Source organism: Equus quagga, chromosome 17 (genome assembly GCF_021613505.1).
Source record: "Equus quagga isolate Etosha38 chromosome 17, UCLA_HA_Equagga_1.0, whole genome shotgun sequence".
Lineage (NCBI taxonomy): Eukaryota > Metazoa > Chordata > Mammalia > Perissodactyla > Equidae > Equus > Equus quagga.
Window position 1 is genome coordinate 58,476,013 of NC_060283.1, and position 22,737 is coordinate 58,498,749.

Genomic DNA, 22,737 nt, shown 5'->3' on the forward strand with positions numbered 1-22,737 from the left:
GAGAGGGAGAGAGAATTGGCAGATCTTACTATCCTGCTATTCTGTGGCTTCGGCAAATGAGGGACTAAATTCCCTCAGGGCAGAGACTCGATCTAATCAGGAACAGTTTCCCTGAGAGCCATGCAGTCAACCACATATTCTGCAAATGCTGGAGTACAGATCGCCTCAACACTGCTTCTTGGCTCTTTGGCTCAAATCAAACACTTCTTACAAGTCTATCTTCTGTCTTTCATATCATCCCTTTCTCTTTTTTCATCAACCCTCTCTCTTTGAGTGATACTATTCATTCTTATGTCTTTAAATACCACCTATATGCCCACAATTTCAAAATTTATATACTTAGCTCTGACCTCCACATATATCCAAATATGTACTTAATTTATAAGAGAAACATTAATTATACCCTTTGATTGGTGTAGGGTCAACACATATGGATCTACCCCTACTCAGCAGCACAGAATATCTCTGTTTGGCTACAGAACATGGCAGGTCCATTTTATTAAAAGCTTGTTGTGAAAAATTGCATGAATTGAGGGTATTTAGTCTGGCGGTAAAAATTTTGCCTACCCTCCTGTATAAATCCAGGGCATGAAATAACTGTGCTCTTGAATGCCATTCTCCTGGCTCCAGATAGGTTGCTTTTGCTGAACTGCATTATGACGTTATGCCAACTTTAGTACTGACAGGCACCCACTTTATTCACCATGGGGAGGTTGCTGAGGACGGTGTTCATCAAATCACTCTTTCCTTTTAACAAGCACCAACCAGGAGACATTTCTTGTTCTTTGTATTTTAAAAAAGTAATGTTTTACCAAACAACTATTATTTTTTATCTTGTTGACGCCATGATTTTTATAACTGATCACTCCTCCCTCATTGCTTTGATAACTCAAAAGTTCAAGGTCAAATTCATGTTTCCTGAACAGCACCTAATATGACCAATTCATATAGATTTCCTGAGCTAATGATATCATAAACATAATTATTTCCCTGATAATTTTTCATATTGTCCAGACTTTCTAATTTGTATATTCTATCTCTTTGTATCATACAATTTTCTACGTTGCCCCAAGCGCTTTGTAAAATGATAAATATATAGACATGCGTGACGTAGCACCAGCAGCCCTCATTATAGTTATCTTCTTAGGTGTGCCTCTTGTGTGGGGACTGTGATCATGTGGAAACTAGGACTTGATTTTACATCCCCAGGGTCTAGCATAGAATTTGTATCACTCTCATTAGCACTATTATCTGTTGAACTCTGGATCAGTGCCACCGGCTGAGCTAAGTCATTGAGCTAGAGCTCATTTAACCTTTAACAGGGTTCGGCCTCTAGAGGGAGCTCCTGGCCTCTCTGCCTCCTGCTCTCCCCTCCCTCCAAAGCCTAGGGTCTGCAGATATAGATGGTCGGGGAATAGGACAGTTACTAATCCAGGATCACGATCTCGCCTCTCTCATCCATGTTGGAGGAATCTCTTCCCCTTTCTCCCACAAAATGGCTGTCAGTAGTAGTGATTCTCTGATTCTGGGGAATGCGATGCTGCTCTCTCCACTCAGTTACTTAGGTAGGCTAGACATGATCATGGGAAGGGCGGGGAGAGGGACTGAATGGAGTTCTGGGCTGCTGTTGCACGAGGATCTTAACACTCCAGACTTTCCTCCCCTCCCCAGTGCAGGAGCTGGAATTCTGAGTGTGAAATAAACCCCTCCCATCACGCACAGTGGGGTGCGCGAACAGGGCGGCGCTGGAGTCCTGGGTGTGCGCCAGCGGCTCAGAGAATGTGAAGTCAGGCTGCAGGGGAAGGAGCCTGTGTTCGCCGTACATCTCTGGCCTCGCATTTTCCCTCACTGAGCACTTTCTAAATTTTTCAAAGGCTCATTTTAAGGGAAAAAAGAAATCAATAATCAGGAAATTGGCAGTTTGCCAAACTGAAATGTTATTTCTGAGTGACTGGAACCTCAGTCTACTGTCGGCTTTCTAGATACACTAAACTTCCCAAGTGAATGTTTTGCCACCCATGGAATCTTCCTTTCAAGGAATTTTTATGACCCTTTAGAAACTGTTACAAATCTGGCTGGAAGGTCCTCTGGAATCACGTTCCTTTTAAGAATCTGAAAATACAGACCCCGCCTTTAGGATCTGAGTAAAAGTGAGACGGCATCTCCATAGGAAGAAGGGACTACGAGTGCACAGGGATGCAGCTCTGGGCCCTCCCGGGCAAACCAGGAGCAAAAAATTTACAGCGATGACTGGCCTCGTCGAGCTTAGAATTTTTACCACGACGCTTTTCTGAAACGCTGGAAGGCGATCGTGCACAGTTGGTGTAAAGGGGTCTCAGATCCAAGCAAAGTGTGGCTCAGCGCCGGACCCGAGAGCAGTCGTGCATTTTCATGTAAAATGACAGAGAGGAAACATCGGGCTCTTGTGAAAAATTAGAATTGGGCCAGTAAATAGCACGCGGAAGAAGGGCTGCTTTTCTAAGAATTCAGGTGATGAAGCTTCCCTTTCCCCCTCATTATTGAGCAGCAAATATAAGGACTGTACTTTTCTGTCTTTAAGAACATTTTCCCGTCCACCCTGAGATCCTTTTTGATGGATTTAACATACATTTTCCCAGAAGGCCCTGTCTGATATGCATCCAAGTCATAGGAAACAAATCACTCTGGATACCCCAAGATTTTATCCTGGGCACCATGCCCCGCCCAAAACCCAGACACACCGCCTGAGCTGCGTCCACACTTGGGCAGAGAAGCGAGGACAGTACCTCATGTGGGACTTCACGTCCAGCAGCTCCAGGGCAGTGACCCGGGGCTCCCCCGCCAGGTTCTGCAAGATCTTCAGCCTCGGCCCACAGTGCTTGTAGAATTCGGTGCAAATATTCAGCAGGGACTCCCGTGGTCTCCTGAACTCCTCCCGGGCAATTCGTTCATCCAGCTCCTCTCTGGGAAGGCCTTGCCCTTCCTCCAGTAAGTGAAGGTTTTCCCTGGGGAATTATACAGGTTCACTGGGGGTCTGGAAAGGTGTGTGTGTGGAAACTGTGAGAGGAGGGTAGCACACTGAAAAAAATGATTCTTTATATTATCTATAAGCTAATGACTCAGTAAGGTGGGGCCTAGGAGAAACTCATCTGAAGAATAAAGAAAGTTTATCATTCTAGGAGAGACGGTCACCTCAAATTGTAGAGGCTTTACATTAGTCACTTCCTCAGGGTCCACCCAGAAATAGTATGCCAGGTGTTATGAAATGAAATCTAAAGGAACCATAACCCAGCTCAAAAGGCAATCTTCACAAGATGTCAGAATTAGTAGGAAATTAGGGATGTCTTCCTGTACCTGATAAAGTGCAGTTTGGCGCCTTGCTCCTGGTACCTGTGAGTCAGAAAAACAGTGCGTAACTATCAGAGCCAAGCAGGGCCCTGTGCTGGGGCTTCTGAAGGACCGTTTCTTACGAAAAGCTCCTGAAGCTACACATTTTGAAATGCTCACAAATACACAATACTAACCCTAAAATATACAATCTTTATCTTACATTTCACTACCGCATACGCTGCAATTATGGCTGCTATGAAAGCTGTTCCATTGCCATATAATTAGTAGAAAGACAGACAGTATAAAAACACACACCAACATATGAAACGCAGCCAAATGAGGGGAAGCTTTGAGAACTTTAAAAGTGAAGTGAATCTAAGTTATACTTTGAACACCACCTGCTCTGTTTTAGAGGCTCAGAGGCAGAAATGTGGCGGGCTTCCTTTCAGTTCTGCAGACTTACTGCTTTCTGATGGACTGATTTCCACTAGTTCTTGAATCTACCCCCTAATATCACTTCAACTATAATCATTTTTCCTTAATATAAGAAATTGTGGCCTAAGTTAACCATCACATCAGGTAATTTATCGTTGGGTTTGGAATTTGTTTTTTTTTTAAATATAAATATATATCATAAGCAGGGAATTAACTTTACATAAATAGTGATACACACTTAAAAATGTGCTTCAGAGAGAGAAGAACGTTATTTAGCTTCTCCTTAAGATCTCCCTGTAATTACTCCATACTATGGAAAGAGAACTTTCTCTCAAACAGATTTGGGGTTTGCCCTATCTTAAATCCTCCTTAGAAGAAGGAGCTGATTCCACTGGTGTGTGTGTGTTGGATATTTCGAGGTTAACACAGACAGAAGGAAGCAGGTAAAGGATTAACTGGGATAGCCATCGTCTGAGTTACACCAAAGTGGAGAAGGAGATTAAGTTAATGACTGTGAAAGCATCATTTAAGGACCTAAGTCAAAGTCTGGATGAAATGTCTAGGGAAAATCTGTCCAGATGAGAGTGCTGACGCTGCATAACTGCCCTGGGAATGAGAAACCACCTCCTGATTAACTGTTGTTTCCTTTGCCTTTTTCTTGGAGGCAAATGAAACAACACTGGAATAGTTCAAAGACCACCCAGGAGGCAGAGAACATCTTGTACATTCATGCAAACAAACTGACACAGATGCCAATTTATGACAGTGGCGAGGATTTCTCTTTGACAATTTCCAAAGAAGCCTTGGTATTTTCTTGTAACTCTAAACTCTCACCCCTTCTTTTCTTTTCCTTGGAGATTTCCACACTCAATATTGACTATTTTCAGGATTCCTGTCATTCCCAACAGCTGAGATTCACGTCGCATGAAACTGAGAGGCCACAGAAGACACCAGTGAATTACCTGGTGTTCACCCCAGACGACACGGTGTGATTGGCGGCGGTGGTCCCTTTATGACCCTGGTCACACCTGCTCATCTGTGGGGCTGTCATGGGCCTGCAACAAGGACAGTAACCATCACAACAAAACAACAGCAGAAGTGGAAACATTTAAGAAATCCTCAAGATACTGAAGCTCACGTAAATTTTAAATTAGTTTTAGAGTCTTAAAAAGACAGACTGTCTAGCTTTGGTCTTTTCTGTCACACTCTGTTGCTGTTTCTGTCCCAAGAGGTACTTTAAAGGGAACTTTGATTCCAAGGGTCTAGAAACTAACCATGATTTAAATTCTTCCACTTCTTGGTTCTGAGTAATAAACTATGACTCCTCAAACCAGACATTAATGAAATTACACTTCTAAGTCTATACTGATTAGGTGAGAATTAAGAGCTCTTTTTTCAGTTCTACAGGTACCAGGAATTCAACCATTCTAGACAGTAAGTAAAAGAGAAGGGTGTGCATACTATTTTGGCACGTACACCATCATCAACCACCCTATTTTTCTGAGAAACTGTCAAAGAATGAAAGAATCTTTGTAGTCAAAATTAGGCCTAAGACTACCCAGGAAAGGGAGAAAAGTAGTGTCTATTAAGGCAGTAATTTGGATGCTTAAGAGTAGATTCAAATCATCTCGTTTCATAGCTGCAGGGTTCCCTCGAGATAGGATGTCGACTTTGCCTGTGTAGCAGCGTCTGGGACAGGGAAGGGCGGATATAACCTTTCAAAGCAGTGGCTTGTGCGAACTCCAGAAGGCTTGCTTTTGCGGTGTGCATTTTCTGTACGCCGGGTGTGGCTGGAAAGTGAGTAAGCTTCTAACAACCACACCAGACTTTCTCTTCCTGTGCTCCTGTTGTGGTGGCGGAATTTAGAGAAGGCTGTGAGACCTCCACCGCCTGGGGCCACTCTAGTGATTATGTGACATCATACGGCAAAAGGGAGATTATCTGGGTAGGCCTAACTTCATCACACCAGCCCATAAAAGGCAGAGTTTTCTCTCTCTAAGGACAGAGAGATTGGAACCATGAGGCCTCAAGGTGCTGTTGCTGGCTGGAAAGAGAGAGGGGCCACGTGGCAAGGAATACAGGTGACTTCTGAAAGCAGAGAGTGGCCCCTGGCTGACAAGCTGCACGGTGCTGGATTCTGCCAAAAACCTGAAGGAGCTTGGATGTGAATTTTCCCCCAGAACCTTTAGAGAAGAGCCCAGACTGACTAACATCTTGATTTTGGCCTTGTGAGACCCTGGGCAGAGACATCAGCTGAGCCTGCCCAGACTTCTGACCCACAGAAATAGGAGATAATAAATGTGTTTTGTTTTAAGCCTCTAAATTTGTGGTACTGTATTACACAATAGAAAACTAATACTGATACACTTGCAATGGACTTATTTATGTGTCACTAGCTATGAAACGGTGAAATTTTTTTCATGAGTAAAGAAATTAGGTGCATGGAAGTGCAATGGAATTCTTCTTACCTTTGTAAAAACAGTAAAGCCAATTTTATTGTGAATAATTACAACCTACCAGTGATGCTAGTTTTCCACTCCACCCAAAGAATATTAAAGCCACCGGAATATTTAAAGCCACAGAATTTTAAACGACAGAGCTCCGTCCATAACTCTTTGTGAAATTTGGGTAAGTCAATTTTGGATGAGTTCGTTGACTCATCCATATAAAAGAGAATAGAAAGGAGGAAGGCACTTATATTGTGTAATATGAGGAGAAATAACTCAAGTCACACTTGGGGAAAATTGGCTGCTCTTCTCTCTAGTAGCAGGAAGGGGCTGGTGATGTGACTAGATGGCTGCAGAAGGAAGAGGGTCTGTCTGATATTTCGCTGAGGATGTTCTTTCTCCTCCAACGGGCATGAAACCATCAGCAAAGCAGTGGGACTATATCCCACTACAAGAGGCAATTTGTCAGGCTCCCCGTCCCACTGCTTCCCATTTCCTCAGTTGAGGTGCATTGCAGCCTCGCAGCAGTGACAGTCTATCTAAGGCTTTTGAGCTACATTACGCTTGTAGCCCATGATTAGAAACTAAGCACATATTGACTTAATGAGTGAAAATCTCACTCCCTCTCTCACTTGCTGTTGCATGCTGAAAAAGCCCTCCTGGGCTGAGGGATTTCAGCTAGCCCCCTCATCAACAGAGCAAGCAGAGGCTGGGGACGCTGGGGCCTTTTGGTGGGGTAAATCATAGACAAAAGTTTAAGCTAAGGATGTAGCCAAATGGGATGGAGGAACAAAGACACCAACCCAGGAAGAAGGCTTCCTCACCTCCGCCCTGGGGAAGAATATCTCCTTCCAGCTAATTTTAGGTGAGAATGCAGAAAGCAAGCCAGTCATGTGCATAGTTTCCTGCATCCGCCTTCCCCTCGCCTCCAACTCCCCAGCCCCCATCCTTCTCTGGCATATGGCAGCTCAGTTCCTCCTGCTTCTGCACCCGAGAGTCTTTTGATAAGACTACCTTCTTGGAACTTTGTTTAGGCCTGAGCTCTGGTGTCAATTCACCTTTCCATTCTCAAACTTCTCAGCCCTCTCTCAGCACTACTGAGTCCTGTCCCACAGGAAATCTGTCAATTCTAGCATTAGACTAACATTGTGTGGTTTATGTCTGTTATGTAGTTTCTGACATTACAGTAAAAAGAGAACTCTTTACAAACAGTAAAATAATAAAAGAATGTTTACTTGGAATTGCAGACATTTCATGTTTCATAAAATAATATGAGCTAATAAAAATGAGGGTCACATTTTCATTTCACTAAATTGACCCTTTTCCGTAAGATGTGTTTACCCACTGGGTTAAAACTGCCACAGAAGTTCAGCAAGCTACACACAAATGTGTGTTTAGCAATTATTATTATTATTCCGAGTACTTAGCACTATTTATCCAAACAACTTGGCAATGTTTGCAGTTTTAAGACATAACGGGCTGAGTTAGGGGCCGGCCCGGTGGTGCAGCGGTTAAGTGCACACGTTCCGCTTTGGAGGCCCAGGGTTCGCTGGTTTGGATCCTGGGTGTGCACATGGCACCACTTGGCAAGCCATGCTGTGGTAGGCGTCCCACGTATAAAGTAGAGGAAGATGGGCATGGGTGTTAGCTCAGCACCAGTCTTCCTCAGCAAAAAGAGGAGGATTGGCAGCAGTTAGCTCAGGGCAAATGTTCCTCAAGTAAAGAAAAGCAACAACAACAACAAAAAGGGCTGAGTTAGGGCGGGTATCTGTAAATAAAGACTGAGTTTTGGAGACTTTTAGCCACCACATTTTTCCTTCATCTTTTTGGTGGATACACACAGTTTAAGGCTGCGGGTGTTTCTGCCGGTGGGATTACCTGGTGAGGACCTCGACACTGTACAGCAAGGCCTGCAGGGATGTCGCGAGAGCAGCGGTGGCCGCGATCTCCTCGCGGGCAGCCGGCACCGTCTCCACTTGTGACGTCTGCCTCTTTAGCTTTTGTAGGTAACATGGCACTAAAGCTTCCAAAACCATCAGCATCTGAAGACTTTAACCAACAGAAGGAAAATCAAGTCACGCTCTACATTCTACTTTTGTTAGTTTTGTCATATTTAGGAGCCTGGAGAAATGAAAAGCCTCTAGAGAGATGAGGAATTCTGAGCCCCCTTCCCACCTCACCCAAGTCAAGAGTAATTAAATCTGCTGGAAATATTGACCAACATTAACTAATTAATTAATTGAGCACTCTGTAAAAGGTGATGCCTCTAGGAAGCATCTGATCTGCCAGGGGAATTAGCATATGTCCAGTTGGTTGAAGGAATAATAGAATGATAATAGGTGGAACTATGTGTTCTATCTAGAGAAACAAGCCTCACAGTCACAACAAAGCTTCCATTCAGGAATTTGCTGGGAGTGATTCTCCAGATGAAACAAATTTGAGACAAGATAAAACCCTTCCCCAGAAAACTGGCTTCTTAAAGCTTAAACAATTTTACGGCAAGAGTCTGTGGTAACAGCCATCGTGATGCAGGCCTGAAAATGCCTGCTTACTGGAGTGAATAATAAAAAAATCTCAACCGTATTTTGCTAATAAGAGACACATGTTAAATATAAGCATATGGAAATGTTGAAGTCAAAGAGTGATCAAATACCAAAAGAATGCTGGTGTAACTCTCCTGATGTCAGACAGATAAACTTCAAGGGAAAAAGCATTTCTATAGATAAAAGATGGAAATTTCATGATTATAAAAGACAGTTGGTGTACTTGTACTACCAGCTATCAGACTTATTATAAAGCTATAATAATTAGGTAGTATAATATTGGTGCAAGGATAGACAAATAGACATGTGGAACAGAATAATGAGTCTGAAAGAAATCCACAGACACTTGGTTTATAACAAAGACAACACTGCAATGCAATGGGGAAAGGCTAGTCTGTTCCATAAATGGTGCTGGGTCTATTGTCTATTAGATATCTGTATGGGAAAAATACACCTGGACCCTTACTTTACACCATACCAAAAATGAATTCCAGATGGAATGTTAATCTAAACATGAAGGTAAAAACAATCAGGCACCTAGCAGATAATTTAAGGGGATATATTCATAACCTTGTGTTAGCTAAGATTTCTTAAGAGGACATAGAGAGCACTAAACAGTAAAGAAAAGAGTGATACATTGGGCTACATTAAAATGAAGACAACCTTAGGTGAATAAAATAATGTCACAGAATAAGAGATGTTATTTGAAATACATATAACCAGGGGCATGCTGAAGTGGGTACCTAACAGGTCAAGAAAGCCTACTATATGCATCTCTTTCCAGCTTGGTGTTCAGTGATGTCCTTCTGTCATCTTGTATTCAGTAATTGCTACATATTGGCAAATTGGCAATGCTATGTATCAGAGACTCTTTCCCCACAGAGAGCTGGTTGTTAAATGTTTACCAGCACACACTTCCATATAAGCTAAAAAGTACTTATATCAGACTCTTTAAACAAATTCTACACATCAAATAAAAAAATACTGATAATCTCATTTAAAAATGGGTAGAATACTTCAACAGACACTTTGCAAAAGTAGATATCCAAATTCCAATAAACATTTGAAAGGCTTCCAAACCTTTTAGTTAGCAAGAGGGAAATAAAAATTAAAACCACAATAAGACAAGACATCACCATAAACAAACAAAATAGCTAGAATTAAAAAGACTGACAATACAAAGTGCTGATGAGGCCATGGAGTACTGGAACACTTATACACGGCTGGCGGGAGTGAAAATGGATGCAATGGCTTTGGAAAACTTTTTGGTAGTATCTACTAAAGCAAAACATGCGCACACTTCCTGACCTGGCATAGCATTTCCCCCCACTGAGACGCAAACACGTGTGCACACAAAGACGGACACAAAAATGTTCACTGCAGCATTATTTGTAATAGCTTCAAACTGGACACTACACAAATGTCGGTCAACAAGAGAAGAAATACAAAAATTGGGGCATAGTCTACAATGGAATATTATAGATGAATGAAGAAGAAAAAACTACTGTTACCCACAATTATATGGTGAATCTTGTGAAATAATATTGAACAACAAGTCAGACATTAAAAAGTAACAACTACATTGTTTCATTTATAAATAGAGTTCGGAAAGCTGAGTTGTGATGTTGCAAATCAGTATAGTAATTCCTCTGCGTGATTTTTCTATTTGAGTGGTAGTTACATAGATGTGTTTACTTTATGAACATTCATGAAACTATAAAGTCATGATTTTAAAAAATCTTTTTGTATGAATGTTATGCTTCAATAAAATACATTATTTAAAAAGAATTTGGGGACCGCCCCTGTGGCTGAGTCATTAAGTTCATGCACTCAGCTTTCGCAGCCCAGGGTTTCACTGGTTCGGATCCTGGGCGAGGACACGGCACTGCTCATCAGGCCACGCTGAGGCGGCATCCCACATGCCACAACTAGAGGGACCCACAACTGAAAATACACAACTATGTACCAGGGGGCTTTGGGAGGAAAAATAAAATCTTAAAAAAAAAAAAAGAATTTGAACACAACAGAAACTTGGTGTTACAAATGTTGAAGTCATGTAAGAACTGAACTTATTCCCTTGAGAAATATCCCAGGGAACAGCTGCTTAAGAGATCCTGACTCCACCCAGGAATTAAGAACACCTCTGGCTTAAACAGGGCAGAATAGAGTATTAAGAAGGATAGTTTTTTACAATTTTAATTTATCTTAATAATACTGGCCTTTCACTTACAATGACAAGACAATTTGACTGTGAACTCTAATTTCTGTTGATTTCAACGTGTTTGGATTTTAACTTGGAAGATTTCACATCTCACAAGGAATTTGATAATGAGAGGATTTTTTAGCCAAATTTCGGAGTTTTCTAAGTCATTGGCGTTTTAATATTAGAGAATCTTTATGCACTGTTTTACTGTTATCAGTTAATCTCACGGCAGAGTCTCTGATACACCCTATTAACAATGTAGCTGGACACACTGGAATGGAAAATAGAATAACGAGTATTTTCACACTTGGGAATAGAGCAGATTTGGAGTTAACCTAATGCATGGTTTTGATCCACGCGCAAGCCTTTTTTGGAGCTGTGATATCGTAGGAGGAGCCCATAATGATAGGCTGCAGATTTGCCCTCCTGAGGGCACAGCCACGCTCCTGGTTGACCACAGGCATGATGTTTAATCCCTCTTGTTTAAGACAATAAAAGCTGGGAATGTCAGGGGAGAACATTTCTTACTCAATCCTCAGGTTTCCTTCCGATAGAAAGAGTTCAATTAATATGAATCCTGGTCCCACTTTGCCCTTTTACTCATTCTGCTCTGGGGGAGAGGGAAAGACTTACCTGAGGGACAAACTGATAAAGATATACTGGGAAAAATTGGCTCAGCTCTTTCCCTTCTTCCTGGAAGAGCTTGCCAACAGAGTAGGACTTCTCTCTTCCAAATTGTGAGTTTTCAGGGCAGTCCTGTTTCAAGCTTGATCGTCTTACTTAGTCTTTGTCAGTATAAAGGTGATATTTCAATCTCCCTTTTGCCTTTTCTTTGTCTTCCTTCTTTTGTTTAGAACATGGGCAAAAAAGAGGGGATTCTTCACTGGGTCCTCTCAGAGACTTCAACTCTTAAGACTGACGCTATTTCAGGAGTTTCTGAGAAAGAATAAATGTGGTCCTCAAGATAATTGTAACATTCATCCCAGGGAAGGAGACCAGCGATTGACACCAGAGGTTGTGGCAAGAATAAACCATGTGCATTTTCTTCCGGTGGTTCCTTGTGCGGTGGTAGAAACATGGTGGTAGAAGGCACGACGGGGTGAGGCGACTTGACACTCAGCACCTCAAGACAATTGAGCAATGTTTCACAAGAAACAACTACAGAAATAAATTGCTCTGGGACCAGAGGCAGCAGAGATGATTGGTGGTGGAGGATTGGGAAATGTAAGGTGGAGACGGGGGAGGTCACCCTGCATGTGAGCGGGATGTTCTGACCCTACCATTTGCTCTCTATTTCCCGGTGGTGTGGGGAGATAGCACAGTCACACGTCGCTTAAGGACGGGGACACATTCTGAGAGATGCGTTGTTAGGTGATTTTGTTGTTGTGTGAACATGCTAGAGTGTACTTACACAAACCTAGATGGTATAGCCTACTCCACAGCTACTTTATATTAATCTTATGAGACCACTGTCGTATATGCAATGTTGTTGACCAAAGTGTTATTATGCAGTGCAGGACCGTATGTAACATGCAAACTGATAGAAGACTATTAAATAACGGTATTACAATACAAGATTAATCCTGAATAATAAAGCAGTCTGGGACTATCTGACAGGTTGTCAGTTGCTTATAATTGTTTCAAAGATTACTTAAAAAAATACAAATTCCCAGTATTTTATCCAATTTATAATCACTAATATGAAAGAATTTCCAGCATAAAATAAAACTGACAATGGTTAAAACACCGCTCAGTAAAATTTGTTACTGATGAATAAATGGAGATGACAGAGGAACTGCCTCTTAAGGGCAGTGTTGAAATTTGACTTGGGGAAACCGGCAGGGATAGTGATCAGTGCCTGAAACACAAAAGCTCAAATGACAGAAGTTCTAACTGGCAAACTGACATAAATCAAAATAAAATAAGTCATCTCCATAAACCTAATCAATGAATTAAAATCTTTATTATAAATTGTAGTTGGAAAGAGAAGCTCAGTGAAAATAACTTTGACAAAATGAAAAGGGAAAAGTCAAAAGTGGCTTATTTGCTATATAAAACGACCAATCAAGGAATTAAACTGGCATAAGGAAATTACTTTTAGAAAAGAATCCCTTAATGAAAATTTATCACTATAGGCACGATTAGGATTAAGATGTTTGTATTTATAAAGTCAGAGTCAAAATATCTTTGGAGTCAAAATATCCACTGGGTTAAAATACTATAGCTGCAACAGTCGAGTCAACATTCTTATACACTAGTTGAAAACCAAAAGTAGATTTAAGGAAGAATATGAGAGTGTAAGAAATTGATGATAAGGAGACTGGGTTCAGGCAGTGAGAATTAAGAATTTGAAGTAAGGTGTGAATCTGTAAGCCCCAAGCAATCTTTTTTTTTTTTAGCAGATTCCTGCTTCTTTTCTTTCTCTTTTTTTCTTTTTTAATTTTTTTAAACATTTTATTTTTTCCTTTTTCTCCCCAAAGCCCCCCAGTACATAGTTGTATATTCTTCGTTGTGGGTCCTTCTAGTTGTGGCATGTGGGACGCTGCCTCAGCGTGGTCTGATGAGCAGTGCCATGTCCGCGCCCAGGATTCCAACCAACGAATCACTGGGCCGCCTGCAGCGGAGTCTGCAGCGGAGAGCGCGAACTTAACCACTCGGCCACGGGGCCAGCCCCTCTTTTGTTTTTTTTAAAGATTGGCACCTGAGCTAAAAACTGTTGCCAATGGTTTTTTTTTCTTCTTCTTCTTCTTCTCCCCAAAGCCCCCCAGTACATAGTTGTATATTTCAGTTGTGAGTGCCTCTGGCTGTGCCATGTGGGACGCCACCTCAGCATGGCCTGACTAGCGGTGCCATGTCCGCGCCCAGGATCCGAAGTGGCGAAACCCTGGGCCACCAAAGCAGAGCACGTGGACTTAACCACTCAGCCATGGGGCCGGCCCCCCCAAGCAATCTTTATGTCCCAAATAGGTTACTGTATTTTCCTTTCAGATCCGTTTTATTTTTCTACCCAGTGTTCCATAAGTCACCTGATCTATAGACGTTACAAGAAAGATAACAAGATTATTAGGTTGGAACTAGACTGGTATGAATGGACAGGTGCTGGTTCTCTGGCCCCCTTTACCAGGAGGTCACTGGCCATCCTCCCTTCCACTTCAAACCTGAGTCAGAGCCACAGCTCACCCAAGGACATGAGATCATCAGCTGGTCTGAGGAGGCAGGAGCAGTGTAGGTGACTCTGGTACAGGCCAGAGCCGGCATCTTGGAATTGGGACAAGACTCAGACGAGAGTTTTACTCTTGTTCTTTGTGTGACGGGAGTTCTTAGTGCTCCTTGAAAGGAGTTTTCTTAAACCGTCTTGAAAGTCTGTTCTGAAATTGTATTTGCTATTAATTTGTATTACATGTGAGAACAATATTTTCTAAATAAGACTAACCATCTTAGCTGCTGTACAAATTCCAAATTAGGAGATTTCCAATGAGCAAAGATTTACTCTATTTTCCGGAACCTCTGCTACGACGTTTCCTAAATTTAGTTTTTGAAAACTTACTTGCCAGAATGTTACAGGCTGATATTAGCAAACACAACCTTTGTACTCATTCAGGTTTTTTTCCTTTGCTATATTTACTTATCACAAGGCACAGAAAAAGGGCTGCAGTTACCTTCTGAATGATTCAGGAGCATATGCCACCACAGTAACACAAAGCTTAATGGCCTCACTTATAGAGAACGTCAGGTCTTCATTTCCATAGCAGAAATCTAAAGAGACAGAAGGTTAGGGCACATAATCAGAGTGGATTCTGCCAGGAGTAAAGGAGAACTTATCACTCCTAACTTCTCTTTCCACTTATATTTTATAGCCATTTTTCTGTTAGACTTTATTCCTAAACTGTAAACACTATTAATTTCCTCATCCACGGGGACTGATAATTCTGTTGTGAATAATCAGATGAAAAATAAAAGCACTTTTTTTGGTGGTTTTTAAAAATCTCACCTACTAGAAGACAATGAAAGGCATTTGGATGTCTAAAGTAAGACGTGAGACTTTATCTTTGAATTACCACTAGTTCCACACATCCCATGATAATAAAAGACCATTTGGGAGGGTTATCCACTTAGAATTACCGAGGATAATGCAATTTTCTGAAAACTGCAATGCTAGAGCAGTGGTCTACCAGACATCATTTTAATACAATTTTCAGGGCAGAGAATCCCTTACTCTAGGATTTACAAGAAATTTAAGAAAAAGAGGAGATAGGAAAATGTGGTCAGCCAATTTACACCACTGTTTCATTTATTTTTGCTCTTTTGATTTAGTAAAAATATCCCATATAGTTATTTTTTTAAATGATTACACAGAGAAAAAGAATGTCAAGGCAAAATTTGCTTTTACCTAAGGACTTAAGAGGCTTCTCGGCTTTGACCAGCTCTAAGATGTCTAATATGTCAGCGGTCTCTCCCTCTAGGGACTGCAGTAAGTCAAACAGGCACTGAGCTGACACGCCTTTGCTGGGGCCATTGTAGGCAGCGTCCTGCATAAAGAAAGGCAATTTTAATTTATTGATTCCCACCTCAGTACTAATATTGTTTGATCAGGAATTCAAGTTTCATAGACACTACCACCAATAACAATTACAGTATCTATCCAATATTCAGCTTACATAATTTTGCATGCAATACACCTGACTTTTACGGTGTCTATTAAATGCTAATCTGGTACAAAAGAGATATTTGTGGAAACATAAAAATACAGCAACACGTGAACTGCCAGAAAAGTTCATGCCAATAGCTCCTCCGGTCCATGATGATAGGACTCAACATTCCTCAAAGAAATTTCCACAATGAATTAGTCAAATACTTGAAATACGTTTGGGGGAACAGATGCTTATTTTCACAACTCTGGGAATTTTACAGGTCCTATTTGCTAATGTATCTTCAAAAATGGAGATACTTGCCATCTCAAATCTATTTAAAATGCCTTTGTTCATTTATTAAAACAACAAATCCTTATTAAATTCCTACTACGTGCCAGCCACCGTTATGTGCACTGAGGTTCTAGAAAAAACAAAGAATAAACAAAAAACACACAAACAAAACAAAAACAACTAAAAACAAACAATCAAACAAAAAACAAGTCCAAGGTCTGGCTTTCACGGAGCTTAAATTCTATTGCAGGGTGTGGTAGATACATATCAGTGAAACAAACACATGTATGATGTGTGATATGGTAGTGAAAGCTCTGAAAAAAATCACAAAGCAGGCCAAGTGGTAGAGAGCAACAGAAAGGAATGAGAATTAGGAACTTTGCATTTTATCATTTCCTATTTTCCATTACTGATTAATTAGGTACACAAAATTGGAGAATTTGGCTATTTACATCTGAGGGGCTGAGATGAGAGTTTAAGGGAAACGTTGAAGAGAAATGATTTTCTTGTTGAAGGAGAAATGATTTACGGTATCCATTTCCCATTGGTTGTGGAAAGAGAGAAGAGAGACTGATTACACACCGGACAATGGCCAGACCATATGTAAAAACAGAACTCAGATTCACAGGCCATGGTCACTTGCCAGGAAACCAGCCCATTGTCTACGGCAATGAGCCCAGGAAGCTGGCCTGCTCTAAGTCAGGCTTGGGGGAAGTCAGACCAGTGCCAGTGGAAACCAAATAGTTTCTGTAATAATTGGCCCCCCAATGGCCAGGACTTGATTAATAATTGACAGCTTCCCTAATCTTTGTCCCTATTGTCAGTTTAGCAGCAAGTAGAGAAAGCCAACTATGCATTCTCAACCATGCACTCTCAACCAGTTTGCATAGGATGCCCTGCTTCTAGCTGGCTGGCTCATAGCTCCCCATGCCAGCAGCCTCCAGTCACAGCACAGCCTCCAGTCTCGGCACACCTGAAGACTTCCTTTTTCTCCACTGTAAAGTTTCCTCACTCCTCTGTCTGCCTTTGAGTCTTTGCCAAAGCACAAGTGACGGGGGCTGACTCCCTTGCTATAGCGAGCTCTGTATAAATAGGCTTTGCGTTTCTCATTCGGTTGATCTTCATCTATTTCTACAGAGTTTACTCACGGGAAACTCCAGGAGAGGGGCCACACTAGCAAAAAGCTGGAGCACAAAAGGCTTCCGGTGGAGAATATAGAACTGGTGACAGGCAAATTCGATGGCTTGACGCAACTGGGGATTGCTTTCATAGTCAGAGTACACCTGTGGGAAAATGCCACACGTTCAGAGAAAATGCCTTGACAGCACATCAAAGTTGTGTTTGCTTTTAAAATTCATTGCCATGGAAAACATGGAGAGGAATGGCTCATTTCATAAATGGAGAGGGAGGAGTGTAAAATGGTATAAGTTTTCTTGGGAAAATTTGGTAATATACATAAAAAAACTGAAAATCTATATACACTTTTTCCCAGGGAATTTGTGACTAGGAATTTATCTCAAGGAAAGAATTGGGCAAGCATACAAAGATGTATATATAAGACTACCTGCTGTAAGGCTTCTTATAATGGTGGAAAATTGGAAACAACTTAAATTATTCATAAGTTGTGGTTGGTTAAGTGAATTATGGTACATGAATACAATGCAATACTGTGCAGGTATTTAAAAAGCTGCTTTAGAGCAAAATGTAGCTACATGAAAAACTGCCCATGACATTCTTAGTGTTGCATGAAAAGAGCAGGTTACAAACTTGAATATATGATATAATCCAATTTTTGTTAAGAAAAAATAAGGGGTGTGTGTAGGATAGAGCGCTGGGATTGTCAAGTGCAAACAATGGTTATCCAGGAGGGCTGACTGTAGGTCGTCTTTATTTTCTTTCAACTGCTTTTTTTATCTTCTGAATTTTATACTGAGCATTTACTGCTTTTGGTAATCATTTAAAAGGTTATGAAAAGTAGAAAACATTCCAACTATTTCAAAATAGAGCAGAAAGCCCTGGTGCTATTAAAAGTAAATTTCCTGCCTCGGGTAGGTCAAATCAACTCCATTTTGTACAAAAATGTATTGCTTTCATAATTTTTATTAAAACTTCCTTCAAAGCAAAAAACTAAGATAAGCCCCCAGGCCCTGTTTGAACTTTATTCAGGACCCCTAAACATAGTTAGATACATGCATGCTAGATGTAAGTAGGTAGAAACTGTTCCTGCTGTATTCATCTCCTCCATTCCCATCATATTAAATGTCACAGCAACACAAATCTCAATTCAGAGAGGGGTCAGAGAATCCCTCGGGAGAAACATCAGCTGAACGCTTGCCATACATCTGAATAAAGAGAGCAATGGTCCTCAAACTTCTCAGGGCATCAGAACCACCTGGAGGTCTTGTTGAAACAGGTTACTGACCGCAGAGCTTCTGATTCAGTAGATCTGGGATAGGGCTTAAGAATGAGAATTTCCAACAAACTCCCAGGTGATGCTGATGCTGCTGATCCAGAGACCACACTTTGAGAACCACTGCCCTACAATCAATGGAAATCAATATCCTAAGTTTGGGAGATTCAGGATAGAACGGAATATTGTGGCCTCTTGGAAATTTCTAGGAGGATTTCATTTGGTGCTTTCTGCTGTTACAAAAGAAGTGAACTCCATCAGGAAAAAGTTTCAGTATAGGTCTTGTTGACCGACTAGACGAGCAGGACTCAGGTTAGTTTTCCGGTTAGGAGAGGTCCCAGCACCTGCAGCATGGTGGGCAGAATCCACTGGTAGCCGCTGAGAGAGAAGAGGTGGTTGAAGTGCACAGCGCTGTTGATGACAGTGGCCGCGTACTGCCTGAGCAGGGCACTGTCTTCTGGGTGGAGGATCAGAGCCCCGTTAAAAACATTGAGGAAGAGCATGATTTCATCTCCCCAGGGAAACTCGCTCGGCATGCCCAGGAACATCTCCTCCAGCAGCTGGATCCACAAGCTTTTCTGGAGAGTGTCGAGGCCAAACAGCTCCTTCCCAGCTGTGAGAACATGAAACAGCAGAGACAGAATTAGCCCCACGTGGGAGCGCGATCAAACCCAAGGCAGTGCTGTTTTCCATTTGTTCCAGCTCCAGGATGGGAAGAGCTACTGCTGAAATGCTTCCCAGCACAATTTTGCTGGCTTTGTATAGCACTTCCTAGTTCTCAAAGGACTTTCGTCATCACCTCTTTGAGTCAACTCTGTGGGCAAGACAGGGCAGGAATTTGCAGCATGTTGCTGCTGGATAAGCTGTGACTTTGAGAAAAAATAAGTTATTTCAGAAAGAAAATGGCAGGGCTGGGACAAGTTCTTGGTCGTTGAACTCCTGATCAGACTAGAGCTCTTTCTACTATTGCTCTGAGCTTCTGGATGAGGATGTTCAGGCATGGGGATGCGAATTTAAGTAAACTGTCCCAAATTAATACTGAGTCACAGAGCGAGGTCTCAGAGTGGGTCTCTTCCTGTTGCTCTTTGTGTCTATTTCTCTCTCAATTCAGGTATAATTTAGAGAGAGTACAATGCACAGATCTTAAATACAGAGTTCAATGAGTTTCGATAAAAATACACACTCGTGCAAGCAACACTCCAATCAGTATATAAACCATGTTCATCACCTCAGAGAGGTCCCTCAAGCCCCTTTCTGGGAAATCCATTCCCCCAGCCCAGAGGCAGCCACTGCTCTGATTTCTGTCACTGTAGATTAGTTTTGCCTCCTCTTGAACTTCATATAAACACCTGTCCTTCACTTAGACAAGAACTCCCCTAACCACACCATACTACTGCCTTCAACTGCTTATGATTAGCTTAGAGCAGTGGTCTCAAAGTTTGGTCCCTGGAAGAGCAGCATCAACATCACCTGGGAACTTGTTAGGAATGCAGGCTCCTGGGCCCCACTCCAGAGCTCCTGAACCAGAAACTTGGGGCAGGGGTGGGACCAGCAGTCTGTGGTTTACCAAGGCCTCCAGGTGATTCTGATGCACACTCAGGGCTGAGAACCACTGGCTTAGAAAGCTGTCCGCTAATGAAGATGCTCTCCAGTTGAGGACAGAACAAGGCATGAGAAGAAGCCGAGGGAGAGGAAATGCTTCTTTCTTGATACCTTGAGGATCACTGAAGAGCGAAAACTCAGCATCAATAGCACTCCGGGGGAACGAGGGCAGTCGGAGGAGGTCCTCCTGCAGCATGGAGACGTGGGACTGTTTGTGGGCTGTGGGGATCTTCTGGGTAAGGGAGATGAGAAACAAAACCCGCCCTACTTCCTCCAGTTTCCGAGTGAACACCTAGCAGCAAACAAAGCAGGAGAGAGGAAAAGTCAAATTAGCAACTCCGAAATCACCAAGAGGGAAGAAATGGAAGTAGTATCTTTAATGGAAAACTTGGCTGATAAAGAATTGGGGGGGAAGCAAAATGAGGGAGAAGTGTTTTTTTCTTTACCACATAGAGAGAGCTAACAATACTTGATTGACTCTCACTTCCTTTTGCATCTGTAGCTCGGCAGAAGGAAGTGTTTCTCATGGAGTGTGCAGGCTGGACGAGCACAAGGCAAGCATTGTCAAGAGCAGTTCAATATCAAATAGAGCCCATTTGTGTGGATGTCATAATATGGAAGACCTTCTCCAACAGGAGCCAGTCAGTCTGTTCCAATGACTCCTACCATCTCCACCGACGCCTTAAGCTGTTTCCTGTCAGTTCTGGGCTTGCCTCTTAAAAATAGACTGCAGTGTGATCCAGGAGAAGCCTGTCTTGGGACAAAAGCTGATGGGACCTAGGTCAGTGCCCCTTTAACCTGGAGTTTCAATGGCCTGGACATGAGGCTCTTGGTCCCTTCTCTCAGTTCCTCTTCTGTTGACGGTCAGTGGGAGGGGATGTGACTAGGAAGTTCAGAAGCAGTGAGCAGCTCTCGAGGAAGCTTCGGAGCTAGAACCACAAGCCTGCATATGTTCCTCCTTGAGGAACTCAGAAGGAAGTCTTAAGATTGCAACTTGGAGTGTACATAGAGCAAGAGTCCCATTTTATGCTATTTTTAAAAAACATGTCTTAAACACAATTGAAAAAACATACTAATGAAGTGCTATTATTAATTATGGTTTTAATTATTTTGCTGCCAAAATAAGGGGCTGGGATCATTTGGGAGGAATCTTTTTAGAAACGATTTATATTTAAGATCTTACAGTTTTGCCCCAAACCTCACACTTCATGACACATTCACTATTTTCTTTCTTTTAACTGCAATTGAGGTAGTTAACTATATGCTAACTATATTTTCAATTACCTAGTGGTCTAATCATATGCCATGCTCATTCATCTCATGAACGTATTTTTGAATAATTTGATGTCAAACTAGCATCCTTGATGTGTGCAGAAGAATTGAAATGATAAAGTAGCCTGAAATTCTTGTTTAGACATTTTTAAAAAAAATTAATGAATGTAACACATAGACCATATTAAAGTTGTATCATTATTAGAATTATGTATTATAGCTACATTTTGCATGTAAAATGTGAATTTCCTAAAGCTCAAAGTCTGATTTGCAATCAGGCACGTGAACATTATTCTGCTCTTCAGTCTTAAATCTAAGTATAACTGCATGATTGTCTCCTCCTGTTATTTATTTAGTTTTTAAAGATTGGCACCAGAGCTAACATCTGATGCCAATCTTCTTTTCTTTTTCCTTTTTCTTCTTCTTCCCCAAAGCCCCCCAATACATAGTTGTATCTTCTAGTTGTAGGTCCTTCTGGTTGTGCTATGTGGGATGCCGCCACAGCATGGCTTGATGAGCAGTGCCATGTCTGCAGCCAGGATCTGAACCGATGAAACCCTGGGCCTCCGAAGCAGAGAGCACGAACTTAACCACTTGGCCACAGGGCCGGCCTCTCTCCTCCTGTTTTGAGAGAAGTTCATAACATGCCCAAGGTCAGACCACGGGTCAGTGGCAGAGCTGGAACTGACCTCCTTAGTTCAATGCTTTTGTCAGGTGTACCACCTTGATCCCTTTATTTATTTTTTCCAGCCAGTGTAAATCTCTGTGTCGATGTTCTAATAGCTACATAATGTGTACTTCCAATCATGTTTTACAAAAATGTGAAATGAAAATCCATCCTTAGAAACTAGTAGGTAAATAAATTAGAAGATTTCTATTGTTTAAATCCAATGATTCATAATAGCATTACTCCAAGTGAGTGTTCATTAATACCTTTACATTATGATCCAACTTATGAAACTTAATTAACACACTATTTGGGGGAGCTATCTGTCGACCCGGGGCCCATCCATCCACTCTCTCTAGAGAAGATCATAACAGAATTACAGAATCTCAAGGTTGGCGACAGATACAGTTACGGATCATCTATCCCAAGGACATGACAAAACCATAGCACAAAACTGAGGTGGTCAGGCACCTGTTTCTGAATGAGCTCCTGTCCTTTCTCAGGATGCATGTGTACCAGGTTGAGCTGTGGAGACACTGACCTCCGGAAAGGATAAATGTCCCGAACATAGGTCTGTGGTGGGATTACACAAAGACAAACAGGATTCAAAGGGTTTACACTTTTACTCTTATTTCCTCCTGCTCAAAGGTCAGACAACCAAAAGTCATATATTTTCTAACGGTTTTATCACTCTTTGCTCTCCAGTTCTATAAAATCCCAGGGAAGATACCCCCTCCTCAGGATAGCTTCAAACCACCCAGGCTGAGTACCCTTCCCACACACCAGGGCGCTGTGTCAGGAGCAAAGGAACCAACAGCAGTTTGCTGAAGGGCATTCTGGAGAAGAAGGTTCTGTAAAGTGGTGTCAGTGAGCTTCTTGAGTACCACTTGCCCATTAGATGTGGTCACCATGGTCATACTCGACACG

At 41.9% G+C, this 22,737-nt stretch overlaps 1 protein-coding gene across 1 annotated transcript in view; it reads right to left on the reverse strand.

Annotated features, from left to right (window-relative positions):
• The window catches only part of UNC80 (unc-80 homolog, NALCN channel complex subunit), a 215,786-nt gene that overhangs the window by 29,165 nt on the left and 163,884 nt on the right, over window positions 1-22,737 (reverse strand). The window contains exons 42-51 of the mRNA XM_046644309.1: window positions 22,282-22,383; window positions 19,983-20,163; window positions 18,614-18,882; window positions 17,008-17,142; window positions 15,328-15,466; window positions 14,597-14,693; window positions 8,070-8,240; window positions 4,707-4,799; window positions 3,334-3,369; window positions 2,766-2,984 (exon numbers count right to left, since the gene is read on the reverse strand). Coding sequence (XP_046500265.1) covers window positions 2,766-2,984; window positions 3,334-3,369; window positions 4,707-4,799; window positions 8,070-8,240; window positions 14,597-14,693; window positions 15,328-15,466; window positions 17,008-17,142; window positions 18,614-18,882; window positions 19,983-20,163; window positions 22,282-22,383 — 1,442 coding nt within the window. The remainder of the gene's footprint in view (window positions 1-2,765; window positions 2,985-3,333; window positions 3,370-4,706; window positions 4,800-8,069; window positions 8,241-14,596; window positions 14,694-15,327; window positions 15,467-17,007; window positions 17,143-18,613; window positions 18,883-19,982; window positions 20,164-22,281; window positions 22,384-22,737) is intronic.